The sequence below is a fragment of the Anastrepha ludens genome, chromosome 2 (genome assembly GCF_028408465.1).
Source record: "Anastrepha ludens isolate Willacy chromosome 2, idAnaLude1.1, whole genome shotgun sequence".
Taxonomy (NCBI): Eukaryota; Metazoa; Arthropoda; class Insecta; order Diptera; family Tephritidae; genus Anastrepha; species Anastrepha ludens.
In genome coordinates this window covers 76,747,419-76,766,246 of record NC_071498.1, presented here as the reverse complement: position 1 = coordinate 76,766,246, position 18,828 = coordinate 76,747,419, and the positions used below count along the sequence as shown (strand labels likewise).

At 39.4% G+C, this 18,828-nt stretch overlaps 2 protein-coding genes across 2 annotated transcripts; both read left to right on the top strand.

Moving 5' to 3' along the window:
• The first annotated feature begins 9,865 nt into the window (after positions 1-9,865).
• Positions 9,866-16,386, top strand: LOC128871917 (uncharacterized). Its single transcript, XM_054114091.1, has 2 exons — positions 9,866-10,279; positions 15,296-16,386. Exon 2 carries the CDS (start codon positions 15,315-15,317, stop codon positions 16,038-16,040), a length of 726 nt encoding a protein of 241 aa, XP_053970066.1. The 5' UTR covers positions 9,866-10,279; positions 15,296-15,314; the 3' UTR covers positions 16,041-16,386.
• On the top strand, positions 10,903-12,945 carry LOC128867393 (uncharacterized). The gene is made up of 2 exons (XM_054108606.1): positions 10,903-11,424; positions 11,557-12,945. The coding sequence occupies exons 1-2, from the start codon at positions 10,903-10,905 to the stop codon at positions 12,943-12,945; spliced, it is 1,911 nt and encodes a 636-aa protein (XP_053964581.1).
• Positions 16,387-18,828: the final 2,442 nt, after the last annotated feature.

The window sequence follows — 18,828 nt, the reverse complement described above, 5'->3', positions numbered from 1 at the left end:
CATTACAAAAATGGAAAGTCGAAGATAAAAATTGCTCAAATTGTAAATTTGAGTACTTCCACAGTACAGTACATTATTCAACGCTTTTCTCGTGAAAAAAGAGTGGTTGACAAAGGCCGCCAAGCTCCAAACAAAATTTTTACAGAAGCTGATGAAAGGTGGATATTAAGAAAAATTAAAAAAGACCCACGAATTAGTGCGCCAGCTTTGACAAAAGAGGTTGAAAAAGTACTTGGTAAGTCATGTAATCCTGAAACAATAAGAAGAATTCTGCGCAAAGCTGATTTCCATGGTCGTACAGCTCGAATCAAACCGTTTGTTAATGAGCGTAACAGAAGATTAAGGGTGGAGTTTGCCGAAAACCATGTTAATAAAGACCAAACATTTTGGAATGACGTTATTTTCGCCGACGAAAGCAAATTCAACCTCTTTGGTTCCGATGGAAAGTCTTTCGTTTGGCGTAAGCCCAACGCGGAGCTGGACCCGAAGAATCTGCGTGGTACAGTAAAACACGGTGGGGGCCATGTAATGGTTTGGGGCTGCATGTCAACAGCTGGTGTCGGAAACTTGGTTTTTATCGACGAAATTATGGATTTATTTATTTATTTGAATTTATTAAAAAATAATTTACTACAAAGTGCTGAAAAATTAGGCATTCGGGACAGGTTCAGGTTCTATCAAGGCAATGATCCGAAGCATAAGTCGGAATTAGTTCAACGGTGGCTTATATGGAATTGCCCTCATGTGGTAAAAACGCCAGCACAATCACCTGTTCTCATTGTAATTGATAATTTATGGAATATTCTGGATCAAAAAATTAGAAAACATAACATAAGCAACAAACAAGATCTAAAAACAGCATTGCAAGTGGAGTGGGAGAAAATATCTCCTGAATACACTCGAAAACTTGTTAGCTCCATGCAATCCCGGTTAAAAGCTGTATTAAAACAAAAAGGCTACCTCTACAAAATATTAGATTAGTAAAAACTTAATAAATTTAAAAAAAAAAATCATGTTTTTTCTAGTTTGGTTAAGCACACGAAATAAGGTGTGACGTGGATTTACTTATAATTTTGATTTTGCTGTAAATATATTACTTAAGAAGAAATAATTTAAGTTTATTTATGTATGTTTGTAACAAGAAATAATTTATCTTTGAATGTACGTTTAAGTTTTTTTTCTAAATAAAGTTTATACAAAAATATTAAACTTTTTTATTTTGATAAACGGGCACACGAAATAAGCTGTGAGCCACTGTATACTGTATACAAAATTTTTATCAATATATATAAATTATGGGAAAAATAGTTTTAAAATTTTGTGTCATTATAAAATTTGATAATTTTTATGTACGCTTTTCCCATGATTCAATTATAGAAGGTTAGGTAAGTAATGACAAGGGCGTTTTGACACTCCCTTATTTTAGGGTTACATTTACGAAGCATGGAAAAAGGGGAATATGTTTTCTCCTACTTGCCTTAAAAGTAAACTAGTTAATTCGTAGTGTAATAAAAATTAAAAGAAAAATTAAGCATATTGGTTAAAACGAAACAGCAGACAAATTATCGTTTTCTTTTAATGCAAATGTAATATTTACAATATTTAAAATTTTTTCGATGCATTTCGCACAAAAAAAGCATGATCTGATATACATATATGTTTTAAATTAGTGTGTAACAAATTTGCAATTGATTGGACTGCTGCCGGATATAAGGGGATTGCTATAAGTTCATAAAGTTTCTAGTTGGAATTGATACGAGTCAAAGGTCGACAAAACTCATAATAGCTGTCGTGATTAGTAAGTCCCTAGAGGAGCATTTTCATTATAATAAAAAAAACATGGCTAGTAATAAAAATAAGCTTATATCAGGATTCTCGGGTATATCTTTTACGCCTTCCAAAAAATGTGTCAGAAATTTCGTGTGTTCAGAATTATTAAAAAGAGAATGACACACAAAATTAATTTATAAAATTCATAATATCGAAATAATATGATATAATTGGAGCTTACATCCTTTATTGGGTTTGCGCCGCCTTCGGATGCGGAGGGTTATTATAGGAATAGTAATGAATATTAAATAAAAAAATTTCTAAAACTTACCTGTACGAGGCAGGAATGAGGGTAATTTGTCAAACCTTTGAATTTGGTACAGATTTGGCTGCCATGATATGTTAAAAATAACTAGGAATATTTACGAGGAATATTTTGAAAATCTAATCTCGCAATAGATTTCAGTATATTTTGTTGGAAAGAACAAAAAATAGTCATGATAAAGGAATATAATGTGTAAGATTCGTTTAATGCAATGCGGAAATGCATTGAAAAACCTGAAAAAAGATTTTTACATCAATTGGAAGTTCAGCTTCGTGGCTAAGGATTAATAATTACTGAGAGAAATTATTTCACCATTGAATGCTTAAAGTATCCTTTCCAATTCATGCAGTTTTTTTGAAAAGGCAAGCTGAATTGTGTTGGGCATGTCCCACCAACTCCAACGCATGTTCTTCCCAGGCAATATTAGCTTCCGCAATTGGCACTCCCAAAACAATTGTAACTTATATTCTTTCAGTTTGTCGAATTCAATCTCCTGACACTTCAAACTTGCGTTGTACGAGTATGTTTCAAGATCCCTCACACTCTACTTAAGGTTTTGTATTTCGGTGAGCAATGAGCTTGAAATTTCGAAAGTGGAAATATACGCTAGACTGTCATATAGCCAACTAACAGAAGGCTTATGCCCGTGCGTCAGCTGCGCGAGCGGTCTGAAGTTGGTTACACTTCGAGTGCCGGACCCGTATGAATAGACAAAACAGTGCAGTAGCAATAAGGTGCCAGAGTAAAGAAGCGAGAAAAATACTGGTAAATGATATTAAAGAAAAAGTGAGTCACAAGTATGACATCCACCTGCCAAAAATGAGAAAACCAAAGATATTGATATGTGGTTTGAGTAAAAATCTAAATAGTTAATAAGTAGCGCAAGCTATAAGAAAAAAAAACAAAATAATGTAGAGAATAATTAAGTACAAAGTATGAAGGTCTATAAATCCTACAAAACATGTATTGTGAACAAAGTAGTTGAACATGGAATAGGACAGGTGTACTGTATATGAAAGCTGCAATATATTGAGGGGCTACAAGTGCTGGGGACTCAATCATAAACCCGCTGTTTGCAAGGAAAAAAAACAAATATATGCCAAATGCGGAGACTGGGAACACACATTCCATGAATGCACGAACGAATCTCTGAAATGTGTAAATTGTGTTAAAGCAAAAGAAAAATTTTTGCCGAACTCTAAGTGAACCATGACTGTAGAGGTTCTAATTACCACACTCTTCAAAAAAAGCTTAGAAATGAATCTAACAGAATACAATAATAGTAACCTAAGTCGTTAATTAAATGCTGGTACTTGAACGCGCAAGGGCTTCGAAAAAATATAAACCAGTTAGAAGCTATCATTACAGAATCACATTTAACAGACGCAATAAATAATGGTGAAATAAAATTGAGCAACTATTCATCTCCAACCACATTGGAAGTGTTAAGTAAAGTCGTTGTGAGTTTATATGTAAGAAGGAAGACATTTTTTTTTTTTTTTTTTTTTTTTTGTCGGGACAACTAGCAAGTGCAGCACTCAGACATTAATTGAGTCCATTGTACTACACTTGGATTCCCTTTTAATTTTCTTTAAATCTACCCGATCTCCGAAGAAATCTGAGTAGATCTTGTGGTGCCAAGGAGCCAAGATGGTCGCTTCTTAACACATCAGTGCCAAAGACCTCAAACCTGATTCGGGCGAAGGCGGGGCAGACACACAGGAAGTGGTCCGCCGTCTCATCCTCCTCTTCACAAGCTGGGCAGAGTACACTGTCTGAGATGCCCAACCTTTCCATGTGCTTTGCCCACAGAAAGTGGCCCGTCATCAGTCCAATCAGCCGTCTGCACTCCCATCTGCTTAATGACAGAAGGGTTTGCGACAGTCGATCGGACATGACAGGTAACATCAGTTTTGTCCATCTGCAGCCTCTCTCAGCCTGCCAAGCTCGCTTGTGGGTAGTAGTTACCCATTTGCTAACCGTGGCCGTGATGGCCGCAGAGGGGAGTGGCAAAGCGGGCTCTGGGCCAAAGAAGTTGGCTTCAGAGCCCATCTTAGCTAAGGAGTCAGAGGTCTCGTTACCCGCGATACCCACGTGTCCCGGGACCCATGTAAGCATCAGGCTATTATGTCTGCCGACATAGTTCAGCCTGGATTTACAGGACTTCACTACCCCTGAAGTGGTTTGAGGGATGTCTAAGGTCATAAGCGCTGCTTGGCTGCCCCTGCAGACACATATAGATCTGCCTTTCCATCGTTTTTCCACAACAAAGTTCATCGCTTCTTGAACTGCATACACCTCAGCTTGAAACACAGATGCATGCATTCCAAGAGCAAAGTGCAGTTTTGTCCCGCTGGATTCCACGTAGACCCCAGAGCCGGAGCCATGCTCGGTCCTGGAGCCATCCGTAAAAATGCGAAAACAGTGTTTGCCGGGCTCATTTTCTGAGCCTCTGGGCTCTCTCTGAGCCTCTGGTAGCACTACACTGTATCTCTTTTCAAGTACGACTCTTGATGGCATTGAGTCAAGGGGCATGGAGAGAAACGTTGGATCGATGTCCATGCCTTCTCTGTGTTCCAATGCCGGACAAGGGCCGTACCAGTTCCCACTGTGTTTCAGTCTGCAGATGGCCGTCAGGGCCTCTCCTCGGATGAAAGCATCAAGTGGTGGTAAACCAATCAGAGCATCTAGTGCCGGGCCTGAAGTAGTCGGAAAAGCTCCGGTGCAACAGATGGCCACAGTGCGTTGTAGTCTCGATAAGGTCCTCCTGACTCCCACTAGGGATAGTCTACTCATCCAGACCACTGATGCATAGGTGATAATGGGTCTTATCATAGCCGTGTAGATCCATAGGACCTTGCTAGGAGAGAGACCCCACGTTTTCCCAAAGACACCTTTGCACTGCCAGAAAGCTGTCAGCGCTTTGGATGCCTTTGTCTCAACGTGTGATTTCCATAGGAGCTTACTATCGAGGATTACTCCTAGATATTTAATTTCCTTGGATAGCTGGATTGTGACTCCTTTTAGCCTTGGCAGAACGAGTCCGTCAAGCTTCCTCCTTCTGGTAAAGAGGACAATACCAGTCTTGGCGGGATTTGCCGACAGCCCGTTCGCACAGCACCAAGTGTCAATCCGATCCAGAGTTTTCTGCATTTTCCTGCAGATGTTCATAAGCGAAGAGCCTGTTACCAAACAAGCAACATCGTCCGCATATGCTTGTGCGTAGACTCCCGAATCGTTTAAGGTGGTGAGTAGAGGATCGATTACCATGCACCAGAGTAATGGAGGCAGCACACCGCCTTGGGGGCAGGAAGACATTGCTTCTTTGACTATTTATTTATTTATTTTCTTAATTTAAACTATTTTTTTATAAAAGTATATTTCATTCTATAATAAATGTAAGAAGGAAGACGGTGTGTTACGCCAAATGGCTTAGAATTTTAATTTTTAATTTAATTTTATATATTTAATTTAATTTTAATCATTATTATAATAATTTGTTAAATTCCATAATTTCTCATAACGTTTCAATATTAAGCTTACTGTTGTCTAAAATACTGTTCAATTTTCGTATATGAATTTAAAAATATCACTATATATGTATAAACACCTATATTACATAAACGTAACAGAGCAATACATATTTACTGTAATTACATAAATTTGAACTCAATCCGTTAGGCTAAGACACTATAAAAACTCGAATTTAGAAATAAATAAATCACTTGTGAAGTTACCACCGAACGCGCTCGCATTTTATTTAACAGGCAATTGTTGTGTTCGCGCATCCTTCCCACGTAAAATAATTTCTCTTAAAAACGCTTAAGAATTTTCATGGCGCCCGAGCAGGGACCTGATGCGTGAGGCAGAATATACTTTGAACATAAGCAAACTATTAAGGGAAGTAATTCCAAATACAAAAAAAAATAATAATAAATTGGTGAACATAATCGGAAATTATTTCGAAATACACAAAACAATAAACATATAAAAACGATAAGTGCTTTAATTAGTAACAACAATTGCCTGCGCGGTCCGTTCACAAGCAAAACAAAAAGTCGTCTCGCAAACAAAAAATTAAAAAAAATAACAAAAAAGACAGCAAAACTAATATATGTACATACATATGTATATGCATATACAAAAAGTGCACAGTGACAACCAAAAAAGTTAAAAAAAAAAAAAATATAATATATAATAAATAAAAAACGAATAAACTACAATACACAGTGCAAAGCTGAAACAGTGCGGTGCTTATATAAAAGGTCACAGTGATATTTCGTCGCCCTCGTGTATATATCACTGTCCGCTGTCACAGTTCTCGCAGTTATTACCATACTCGCCGCTGCTCTCATCACTGTAACCGTCGCTGCTACTCTGGTCACTGCTGCTGCCGTCATCGCCCGCTGTCGCTGCAATCCCTACCGCTGGTTCTGTCGCCGCCAGGAATGACCTGCACCTGCATCCTTTGCAAAAGGAAAGTCAAGGCTTGCAATAAGCCTATACAGGTAACAAGTGCAATAAATTGAAAGTTGTGGTTGTTGTTGATAAACACTCTCAATTTTTTGCATCCCCTTTTCACTTTCTTGCATATATATACATACATATATGTACACACTCCCATATGTGTACATGTACCATATGTACAATTATCTATACAAATATACGTATATAAAACTCCGCGAAAGTGAAACAAGGGTACGTTGGGATTTGATAATAAAGGGTGTGACCTTAAATGCGAAATCGTCAATAAATTTAAAAAAAAAAACAAAATTAAAGAGATTGAAGACCTTTTTTTCGAACAATAAGTTCAATTAAATTAAAATTATTATAAAGTTAAATAAATTTTTCGTAAATACGGATTATTTACAAGGAAATAATTTAAACAAAAATCGATTTTTCGCAAATCTGTTGAACAATTTTCGTAGTGTTGTGCTACTGTGCTTGCTCATCCTTTCGTGGCCTGACCACAGCCTTGTCCAACAGCTATTTTTCGTTTTTCTGATTGAGATTTGTGCAGGCTATTCAGCCATCTTTTCGTTTTCGTTTTTTCAGCCACAAACTCTCACAGATATTTTTTCGTTTCTGTGGACATTGAGCAAATTTTTCGGGAGTTTAAATAATTTAACTCAAAATGAGCAAGCCAAAGACAGCAGTTCCAAGTCTCTCTCCAAGTAAGGAGATTATGGAATTGAAATCACTAAAGCGCCAGCGAACTGTTGCGAAAAATAGTATAGTGCGCATAAAAACGGGTCTCCTCGATAAAACAATGTCGTTAGATCCAATTGAATTGGAGTGTCGACTGGACATTTTGAACTCTCATAGCGATAAGCTTATGAAGTGCCAGTCGAAAATTGAAGAAATCGACGAGGAAGACATAGCCCGTGGGGAGTTAGAGGACCTAATAGTGGAAACTAAGTCCGTTATAAAATCTATTCTGGCGAGAAATAAATCGTTAATAGCCGAATCATCCTTTGTTGCACCTCACAGCTCGCGACTACCGAAAATGTCGCTACCGAAATTTAAAGGGGAATATTCAGAATTTAAAAATTTTATGAGTCTGTTCGAGAGTTTGGTGCACAACGATCCTACAATCCCAGACATTGAGAAATTTAATCACTTGGTTAACTGTCTGTCTGGTGAAGCTTTGGGAACGGTAAAGGCCTTCCAAATGTCGGACGAAAATTATTCGAAGGCGTTGGCTAGTCTCAAAAAAGTTTATGACAATAAATGCTTAATATTTTTCGACACAATTTCCAAACTTTTTGAACTGCCAACTATCCCAAAGCCATCTGCGCTTTCATTGCGCACAATGATTGATACAGTGTCGGCTGTTTACGACTCGTTGCTGTCGTTAGGTGACGAGAAAAACATCACAAACGCTATCATAATTCATCTGGTAATGTCAAAAGTTGACACCGTTACTCGGTCAAAGTGGGAGGAACAGTTGGATTATGATAAGCTGCCATTATGGCGTGAGTGTGAGGCAGCATTAAATAAACGCTACCAACATTTATCTGCCGATGAAGCCTCAACGTCGAGGCTCAAGCCGTCAAGCAGTCACAGCATTCAGAAACCCCACCTTCATGCGGGAAGGACGAAAGCTGCCTTAGTGACTTCAAATATAAAACAGCCGGTGTGTCCGCACTGTAAATCAAATGATCATAGTATACCCGCGTGTCCTACTTTTAAAACTCTCTCTGCTCAGCAGCGATTTGAGTTTGCTAAATCAGTCCCCTTATGCATAAATTGTTTGCGAAAGGGGCACTCAGTTTCAAAGTGCAAAGCGGATCGGTGTCGTGTTTGCAACCGTTCGCATCACACGTTGCTGCACCAGTACCCTGTATCCTTTGCAACTGCACCACAACTTTCGACCTCGCATGCCATGCACACGACGAGTACGCCAGATCGGGTTATGTTGGCTACAGCCGTAGTCAACGTAAAAGGTAGCTCCGGAGAGTACCTTGCTGCACGAGCCTTGCTGGATTCTGGATCTCAGGTGAATTTCATGACAGAGGATTTGGCGCAGAAATTACGAATTCGTCGCGAAAGTACGACCTTAAATATTATCGGCATCGGAAATGCAACCAAAAAAGTAAGGACGAAATTAAATACATTTGTAAAATCGCGGGTCAATAATGATGAGTTTTCGGCACAGTTTTGGATAATGCGATCCATTTCAGCCAGCCATCCAGATCGTAACGTAAATATTAATGGCTGGAAAATTCCTAAAAACATTAGCTTAGCGGACCCAGAATTTTATAAGGCTCAAAAGGTAGATCTTTTGTTAGGTGCTGAAACATTTTTCGAGCTTTTAGCTGTAGGCCAGATCAAGGCCAGCTCCAATCACCCAACATTGCAAAAGACACTTTTAGGCTGGGTTGTGTCTGGCAAATACGCCTCCAACCAACGTCCTCCTCCCACAGTCAGTAGCACATTATGCCATACTGAACAAGATCTAGCAAATATAGATTCCATTGTCCAAAGGTTCTGGGCGATGGAAGAAATACCTTCAGGGGCTAGTTCGACAAAATTCACACCTGAACAAATAGAGTGTGAAAAATTTTTCGTAAAAACCACTAAAGTTTTGCCTTCAGGAAGGCTTCAAGTAAGACTGCTGTTACGCCAAATGGCTTAGAATTTTAATTTTTAATTTAATTTTATATATTTAATTTAATTTTAATCATTATTATAATAATTTGTTAAATTCCATAATTTCTCATAACGTTTCAATATTAAGCTTACTGTTTTCTAAAATACTGTTCAATTTTCGTATATGAATTTAAAAATATCACTATATATGTATAAACACCTATATTACATAAACGTAACAGAGCAATACATATTTACTGTAATTACATAAATTTGAACTCAATCCGTTAGGCTAAGACACTATAAAAACTCGAATTTAGAAATAAATAAATCACTTGTGAAGTTACCACCGAACGCGCTCGCATTTGTTTTTAACAGGCAATTATATTCGCGCATGTCCCACGAAAAATAATTTCTCATCTCAAAAACGCTTGAGATTTTTCATGGCGCCCGAGCAGGGACAGTAGTGCGAAATCGGTAAAAAGTGATAAAATAACCAGCCGAATAAATAACTAAACGAATATTGCCTGCGCGGTCCGTTCACAGACAGCAAAACTAATATATGTACATACATATGTATATGCATATACAAAAAAGTGCACAGTGACAGTGAGCCCCCAAAAACCAAAAAAAAAAAAAAAGAAAAACTAATACATCTATCAAAAAAAAAAGAAAAAAACGTTAAAAGTTTAAAAAAAAAAAAAAAAAAAATATATAATAAATAAAAAAGAATAAACTACAATACCCAGTGCGGTACTTATATAAACGGTCACAGTGATATGTAAATGTTCTCGGCCAAAAATAAGGCAAATTTATAAAAAAAAAAAAAAACACAGTGCAATTCACCGCTGCTCATTCGCAGTTCGTCGCCCTCGTGTATATATCACTGTCCGCTGTCACAGTTCTCGCAGTTACTGCCATACTCGCCGCTGCTCTCATCACTGTAACCGTCGCTGCTACTCTGGTCACTGCTGCTGCCGTCATCGCCCGCTGTCGCTGCAATCCCTACCGCTGGTTCTGTCGCCGCCAGGAATGACCTGCACCTGCATCCTTTGCAAAAGGAAAGTCAAGGCTTGCAATAAGCCTATACAGGTAACAAGTGCAATAAATTGAAAGTTGTGGTTGTTGTTGATAAACACTCTCAATTTTTTGCATCCCCTTTTCACTTTCTTGCATATATATACATACATATATGTACACACTCCCATATGTGTACATGTACCATATGTACAATTATCTATACAAATATACGTATATAAAACTCCGCGAAAGTGAAACAAGGGTACGTTGGGATTTGATAATAAAGGGTGTGACCTTAAATGCGAAATCGTCAATAAATTTAAAAAAAACAAAATTAAAGAGATTGAAGACCTTTTTTTCGAACAATAAGTTCAATTAAATTAAAATTATTATAAAGTTAAATAAATTTTTCGTAAATACGGATTATTTACAAGGAAATAATTTAAACAAAAATCGATTTTTCGCAAATCTGTTGAACAATTTTCGTAGTGTTGTGCTACTGTGCTTGCTCATCCTTTCGTGGCCTGACCACAGCCTTGTCCAACAGCTATTTTTCGTTTTTCTGATTGAGATTTGTGCAGGCTATTCAGCCATCTTTTCGTTTTCGTTTTTTCAGCCACAAACTCTCACAGATATTTTTTCGTTTCTGTGGACATTGAGCAAATTTTTCGGGAGTTTAAATAATTTAACTCAAAATGAGCAAGCCAAAGACAGCAGTTCCAAGTCTCTCTCCAAGTAAGGAGATTATGGAATTGAAATCACTAAAGCGCCAGCGAACTGTTGCGAAAAATAGTATAGTGCGCATAAAAACGGGTCTCCTCGATAAAACAATGTCGTTAGATCCAATTGAATTGGAGTGTCGACTGGACATTTTGAACTCTCATAGCGATAAGCTTATGAAGTGCCAGTCGAAAATTGAAGAAATCGACGAGGAAGACATAGCCCGTGGGGAGTTAGAGGACCTAATAGTGGAAACTAAGTCCGTTATAAAATCTATTCTGGCGAGAAATAAATCGTTAATAGCCGAATCATCCTTTGTTGCACCTCACAGCTCGCGACTACCGAAAATGTCGCTACCGAAATTTAAAGGGGAATATTCAGAATTTAAAAATTTTATGAGTCTGTTCGAGAGTTTGGTGCACAACGATCCTACAATCCCAGACATTGAGAAATTTAATCACTTGGTTAACTGTCTGTCTGGTGAAGCTTTGGGAACGGTAAAGGCCTTCCAAATGTCGGACGAAAATTATTCGAAGGCGTTGGCTAGTCTCAAAAAAGTTTATGACAATAAATGCTTAATATTTTTCGACACAATTTCCAAACTTTTTGAACTGCCAACTATCCCAAAGCCATCTGCGCTTTCATTGCGCACAATGATTGATACAGTGTCGGCTGTTTACGACTCGTTGCTGTCGTTAGGTGACGAGAAAAACATCACAAACGCTATCATAATTCATCTGGTAATGTCAAAAGTTGACACCGTTACTCGGTCAAAGTGGGAGGAACAGTTGGATTATGATAAGCTGCCATTATGGCGTGAGTGTGAGGCAGCATTAAATAAACGCTACCAACATTTATCTGCCGATGAAGCCTCAACGTCGAGGCTCAAGCCGTCAAGCAGTCACAGCATTCAGAAACCCCACCTTCATGCAGGAAGGACGAAAGCTGCCTTAGTGACTTCAAATATAAAACAGCCGGTGTGTCCGCACTGTAAATCAAATGATCATAGTATACCCGCGTGTCCTACTTTTAAAACTCTCTCTGCTCAGCAGCGATTTGAGTTTGCTAAATCAGTCCCCTTATGCATAAATTGTTTGCGAAAGGGGCACTCAGTTTCAAAGTGCAAAGCGGATCGGTGTCGTGTTTGCAACCGTTCGCATCACACGTTGCTGCACCAGTACCCTGTATCCTTTGCAACTGCACCACAACTTTCGACCTCGCATGCCATGCACACGACGAGTACGCCAGATCGGGTTATGTTGGCTACAGCCGTAGTCAACGTAAAAGGTAGCCTTGCTGCACGAGCCTTGCTGGATTCTGGATCTCAGGTGAATTTCATGACAGAGGATTTGGCGCAGAAATTACGAATTCGTCGCAAAAGTACGACCTTAAATATTATCGGCATCGGAAATGCAACCAAAAAAGTAAGGACGAAATTAAATACATTTGTAAAATCGCGGGTCAATAATGATGAGTTTTCGGCACAGTTTTGGATAATGCGATCCATTTCAGCCAGCCATCCAGATCGTAACGTAAATATTAATGGCTGGAAAATTCCTAAAAACATTAGCTTAGCGGACCCAGAATTTTATAAGGCTCAAAAGGTAGATCTTTTGTTAGGTGCTGAAACATTTTTCGAGCTTTTAGCTGTAGGCCAGATCAAGGCCAGCTCCAATCACCCAACATTGCAAAAGACACTTTTAGGCTGGGTTGTGTCTGGCAAATACGCCTCCAACCAACGTCCTCCTCCCACAGTCAGTAGCACATTATGCCATACTGAACAAGATCTAGCAAATATAGATTCCATTGTCCAAAGGTTCTGGGCGATGGAAGAAATACCTTCAGGGGCTAGTTCGACAAAATTCACACCTGAACAAATAGAGTGTGAAAAATTTTTCGTAAAAACCACTAAAGTTTTGCCTTCAGGAAGGCTTCAAGTAAGACTGCCTTTCAAAGATGACCGTAAGTTACTCGGTAATTCCTATGAAACCGCGTCTCGGCGGAGAGAAAGACCTTGAAAGATCCAGAACTTCGTCAAATGTATCTGGACTTCATGAATGAATACATCGAATTGGGTCACATGAGCCCAACAAATAATAAGATCCCGAGTGAGCCACACTACTTCATTCCGCATCAGTGCGTTCTTCGGCCTGAAAGTACGACGACTAAATTACGTGTTGTTTTCGACGCATCAAGTCGTACCTCTTCTCAAATTGCGTTGAATGAAATCTTGATGGTTGGGCCGACCATTCAAGAAGAGCTGTATTCAACACTTCTTCGTTTTCGTTTGCATAAATATGCATTTACGGCGGACATTACTAAAATGTACCGCCAAATTCTCATGCACGAAGAAGACAAAAACTTTCAGCTTGTAGTGTGGAGACGGCATCCATCTGAGCCACTTCAAATCTTTCGACTTAACACCGTAACATACGGCACTGCGCCTGCTCCATTTCTCGCTACACGGTGTTTACAAATGCTCAGCGATGCCAATACACATATGTATCCACTCGGCTCAAAGGCAATAAAAGGAGATTTTTATGTAGACGACCTGCTTACAGGATCCGATAATTTCGAATCTCTAGATCTTATTAGAAGTGAGGTAGTTAAAATATTAAACTCGGCAGGATTCAATTTATCTAAGTGGTTTTCAAATCACCCATCATTTTTCGATTGTGAGAGTTCTGAGAAGGCCTTAAACTTCAATCACACAGACTCCACAAAAACACTTGGAATCCATTGGTTGCCGAAGGAAGATTTGTTTCGGTTTGTCTTAAATGACAACTTTACCAGTTTACGAGCCACTAAGCGAAACATATTATCAGTTTCGGCTCGTCTTTTCGATCCTCTTGGTTTACTTGCCCCACTAGTTACCAAAGCAAAAATCTTATTGCAAGAGCTTTGGCTGCAAAAACTAGATTGGGATGAGTCGATTCCATTGCACCTCGACACCAGCTGGGAAAATTTCAAAGCCAATCTACTGCAGCTACCATCAATAAGCATTCCTCGGTTTGTACACACCGAGTCGAGTGCAAGCTGCCAAATTCATGGCTTTGCCGACGCCTCAATACGAGCGTATGGCTGCTGCATATACATACGTAGCCATTCGGCTGGTGGAACGAAGTGTACGCTGCTTACTGCAAAGTCTAGAGTGGCTCCGCTGAAGACTAAATCTCTTCCGCGTCTAGAGCTCTCGGCAGCCCACTTGCTGGCCAAATTATGGTCACGAATAGCGACAATGTTGAGTCGGCCAATTGAAAAAATAAACTTCTGGACAGACTCCGAAATTGTTTTGCATTGGATCAAAACGCATCCATCTGTACTACAGACCTTTGTTGCAAACAGAGTGTCCGAAATCCAAGAGTTGACGGATAAAGCTACTTGGCGACATGTGCCAACTAAGCAAAATCCCGCGGATCAAGTGTCTCGGGGTTGTAACGTGGACGAATTGAATAATTCTATCTGGTTTAGCGGTCCACAGTTCCTCCTAGAAGACCCTGCGTTATGGCCAACAAACACCCACTTCCAGCTCTCTCCAGGAGACGAAGCATTAGAGAAGAAACGGAACGCAACAGTTTTAGTTGTTCAAGCAAATGAATCGCATCCAATTATGGAACTCACCAAAAGAGTATCTTCTCATCAAAAACTGCTTCGTATTGTCGCTTACATATTAAGATGGATAAAACGCATTAGAAACCCATCTGCGACATTCACACAAATGCTGACGGCTGAGGATATTAAATTAAGTTTCCTCAAAGTCATTCAGGTGGTTCAACATGTTGAATATGGTGAAGAAATTATGAAACTCACCAAAGGTACCACCCTACCCTCAAGTTTGCAAAAACTTAATCCATTTTTGCACAACTACTCGGAATTGTCGCTGTCGTTTAATTTACTCCGAGTAGGAGGCCGCCTATTAAATGCGCCTCTCCCATATGATGCCAAGTTCCCACTGCTCTTAAGCAAGAACTCGCACTTCGTTACCACATACTTACGGTACCTACATTTTCGAAATCACCATGCTGGAGCAAAGGCATTGGTAGCGCTTCTCCGAGACCGCATTTGGCTGGTCAATGCTCGAGAAGCTTGTAGTCGTACCGTTCGAAACTGCACACACTGCTTTCATTATAAGCCGAAGCTGCAATCCCAAATAATGGGAAATTTGCCTGCCGATAGGCTTCGTGCACTACGACCCTTTCTAATATGTGGAGTAGATTTTTGTGGTCCCGTATATACTACATTGAAAATACGTGGTAGACCCCCAGTAAAAACATATATCGCAGTGTTCGTTTGTTTCACTTCAAAGGCAGTACATTTAGAACTAGTAACAGACTTGTCTTCTAATTGTTTTATTTTCGCCCTAAAAAGGTTCATTGGACGCCGAGGAATGCCGCGGAAAATATACAGCGACAACGCCACCAACTTCGTCGGCGCCGATCGCAAGCTTCGCGAGCTGAGGGATGCTTTCGAGGCCCAACAACCGGAAGTACAGAAATACGCAACGGACGAAGGATTCACCTTCGCCTTTATACCACCCAGGGCACCGCACTTCGGCGGGTTATGGGAGGCGGCAGTGAAGTCCGCCAAACACCTTCTCGTGCGCGCAATCGGCAACGCGCTGCTCACCGCCGAAGAACTACAGACGCTGCTCGTCGAGGTCGAGGCCGTACTCAACTCGCGACCCCTGGTACCACTGAGTCAGGACCCGAACGATGGAGAGGCCCTAACACCAGCGCACCTATTAGTTGGGTGCCCCCTTCGAGCGCTGCCACCAGCTCAAGTATCGATGGACCCAATGCGTTGCTGCGACAGATGGCAACTTGTCTGTTGTCTCAAGCAACAGTTTTGGCGACTGTGGTCCAGGAACTACCTGTTGGGTCTTCAACAGAGGAACAAGTGGTTGCATCCGAAACGCAACCTCGAGCTGAACGACCTCGTCCTGGTTCAGGAAGACAACACACCACCGCAGCAATGGGTGCTCGGCCGCGTCGCCGCAATCGTAACAGGGCAAGACGGCAAAGTCCGCGTAGCAGACGTGGCAACCAAAGCGGGCGTAATTAAACGCCCCGTTCACAAGCTCGCCGTACTGCCATCAGACGTTGAAGGACCATGAGCCTTTCAAGGTGGCCGGTGTTACGCCAAATGGCTTAGAATTTTAATTTTTAATTTAATTTTATATATTTAATTTAATTTTAATCATTATTATAATAATTTGTTAAATTCCATAATTTCTCATAACGTTTCAATATTAAGCTTACTGTTTTCTAAAATACTGTTCAATTTTCGTATATGAATTTAAAAATATCACTATATATGTATAAACACCTATATTACATAAACGTAACAGAGCAATACATATTTACTGTAATTACATAAATTTGAACTCAATCCGTTAGGCTAAGACACTATAAAAACTCGAATTTAGAAATAAATAAATCACTTGTGAAGTTACCACCGAACGCGCTCGCATTTTATTTAACAGGCAATTGTTGTGTTCGCGCATCCTTCCCACGTAAAATAATTTCTCTTAAAAACGCTTAAGAATTTTCACGGTGCTTCGTTTACTGCTTGCGACTGATTTCTCTACGATTATCTATCTTCGTTCGTCGGGGCTGCCTTTCAGGTAGGGTTACCATCCTTCACATATATGTATAAAAGTGAGATGTAAAAAAATCAAAGTATGTTAAACAATGACCACAACTTTCAATTGGTCGCATTTGTTACCTGATAATATTGCACAGCCTTTTTGCAAGCCTTGACTTCCTTCTGGCAGATGAAACAGTTGCAGGTCATTCCGGGATGGACAGCAGCAGAACCAGTGGCACAAATAACAGCAACAGCGGGCGATGCCAGAGCAGCAGAAGCAGCGACGGTGACAGCGATGAGAGTAGCAGCAATGAGCAGAGTAGCAGCTATCCGCGGTAACTGAGCATAAATCCAAGTCTCATCTCCCGTAATAATGCATTTGAGCTTGTCCTGATAGTCTGAAAGCATTGTTTCACACACATCAACGCGACGACTTTTTCCAAGAAATTGAGAGTTTTCGGTACCCAACGAGATTTGACTTTTCGTAGGCCCAAATCGTCTTTCAAAATGGTTTTCACAGATCCTTCATATATTCCGATCATATCAGTAAGGTCTTTAACAGTCAACCGACGATTTTTGAGCACTAACTCCTTCACTTTATTGACGTGCTGGTCATCTGTTGACGTCGATCAGACATTGTAAAAATCGAAAAATGCACTCTTGGTCGTTTGGTAAACACAAGCGAAAATATATTACTGATAATGGCATTCACATGAAAGTTGGCCCAGATGTTATTAACAGTGCTGCCAACTCATGAAAAAATAACTAGAGCGAAATTTTAATCCCGCGAACTTTGACAAATAAATTCACCTTACTTTTTGCCCACAGTAGTAGATCTTCTGTAGAAGAGCAAGAAAGATAGAGCTAACGCGCGGTCTGCGCATGACTGCACTCTCCGAGTTACTCTTACTGATTTCGGGAGTCTACGACTTACTCTTTCGAATTCGAACTTGCTCGGGCTCGCGGCACTGCAGTACGAATAGAAGGCTAAAACGTTTTCAGGGTAGTTGCATTCTCACTTTGCATAGTCTTTACACATGCGTAGATACTACAAGTCTCATACACGCAAATTTACTCTATTCAATGTTCATATAAGATGAACTAATTTGCATATAAGATGTAATTTTGTTAATTACAATAAAATAATCAAAACATAAATTTTGAAATTATTTTAGAGAACAAAATTTTGGCAAATAAAGAAGGAATTTATCATTACCATAATTTCATTTATAAAATTTTATCGATTAAAGTACAATTCACAACAAAAATGAACTAAAAAAATCCAAACTGGAACTTTACATCTCGTTTTGATTGTGTCAGCACGGTCTCCTTTTTCTGTGCTGAGAGTATCTATTCTGTGTCAAGGCCAATGCTGGCCTTTCTTTGGACATATAGTCGGTAAAGAAGAAATTAAATATAACACAATTAAATCGGACTATAAATCACTGACTAAATGAAAACAATCATTTTCATTCCGAAAAACAAGGTTCGACCTTCAATCAATGATCTATATGGGAAAAAGTATGTAACATATTGATTATGTCAGAATATTTCGTTGTTACCTCTCCGTTTCAGGAGTGTGGTAGCCGTTTCTCAGGCTCCACGAAACAAGTTCTTCATCTCGATTACTTCTTTATCACGGCCAATAACTGCTTAGCTTTAGACTCACAGTCGATAAAAAAAAATAAAATAAATAATTGGCGCGTACACTTCTGTTAGATGTTTGGCCGAGCTCCTCCTCCTATTTGTGGTGTGCGTTTTGATGTTGTTCCACAAATGGAGGGACCTACAGTTTCAAGCCGACTCCGAACGGCAAATATTTTTATGAGGAGCCTTTTAATGGCAGAAATACATTCGGATGTTTGCCATTGCCTGCCGAGGGGCGACCGCTATTAGAAAAATGTTTTTTTTTTATAAATTTTGCTTTCACCGAGATTCGAACCAACGACCTCTCTGTGAATTCCGAATGGTAATCACGCACCAACCCATTCGGCTACGGCGGCCACAGTCGATAAGAAAGGAATTAAATATAACACGAATATATCGAATCATTAATTCACTGACTGCAATGATAACTATAATTTTCATTCATAATAAAAAATACTTAAAAAAAAAACTAAAACACACGCTTTTTTTGCTAATCGAACTAAAAAGTAGAAAATAAAAAATAGTTTAAAAAAAACTAAAAACACGCTTTTATTGCCAATCGAACTAAAAAGTATAAAATAAATTTTAATGACAAAGAGACCTATAATGAAGTAATAGCAAATCGAACGATCAGTCATAGTCAACTACCTCAGAACAGAATTATAACA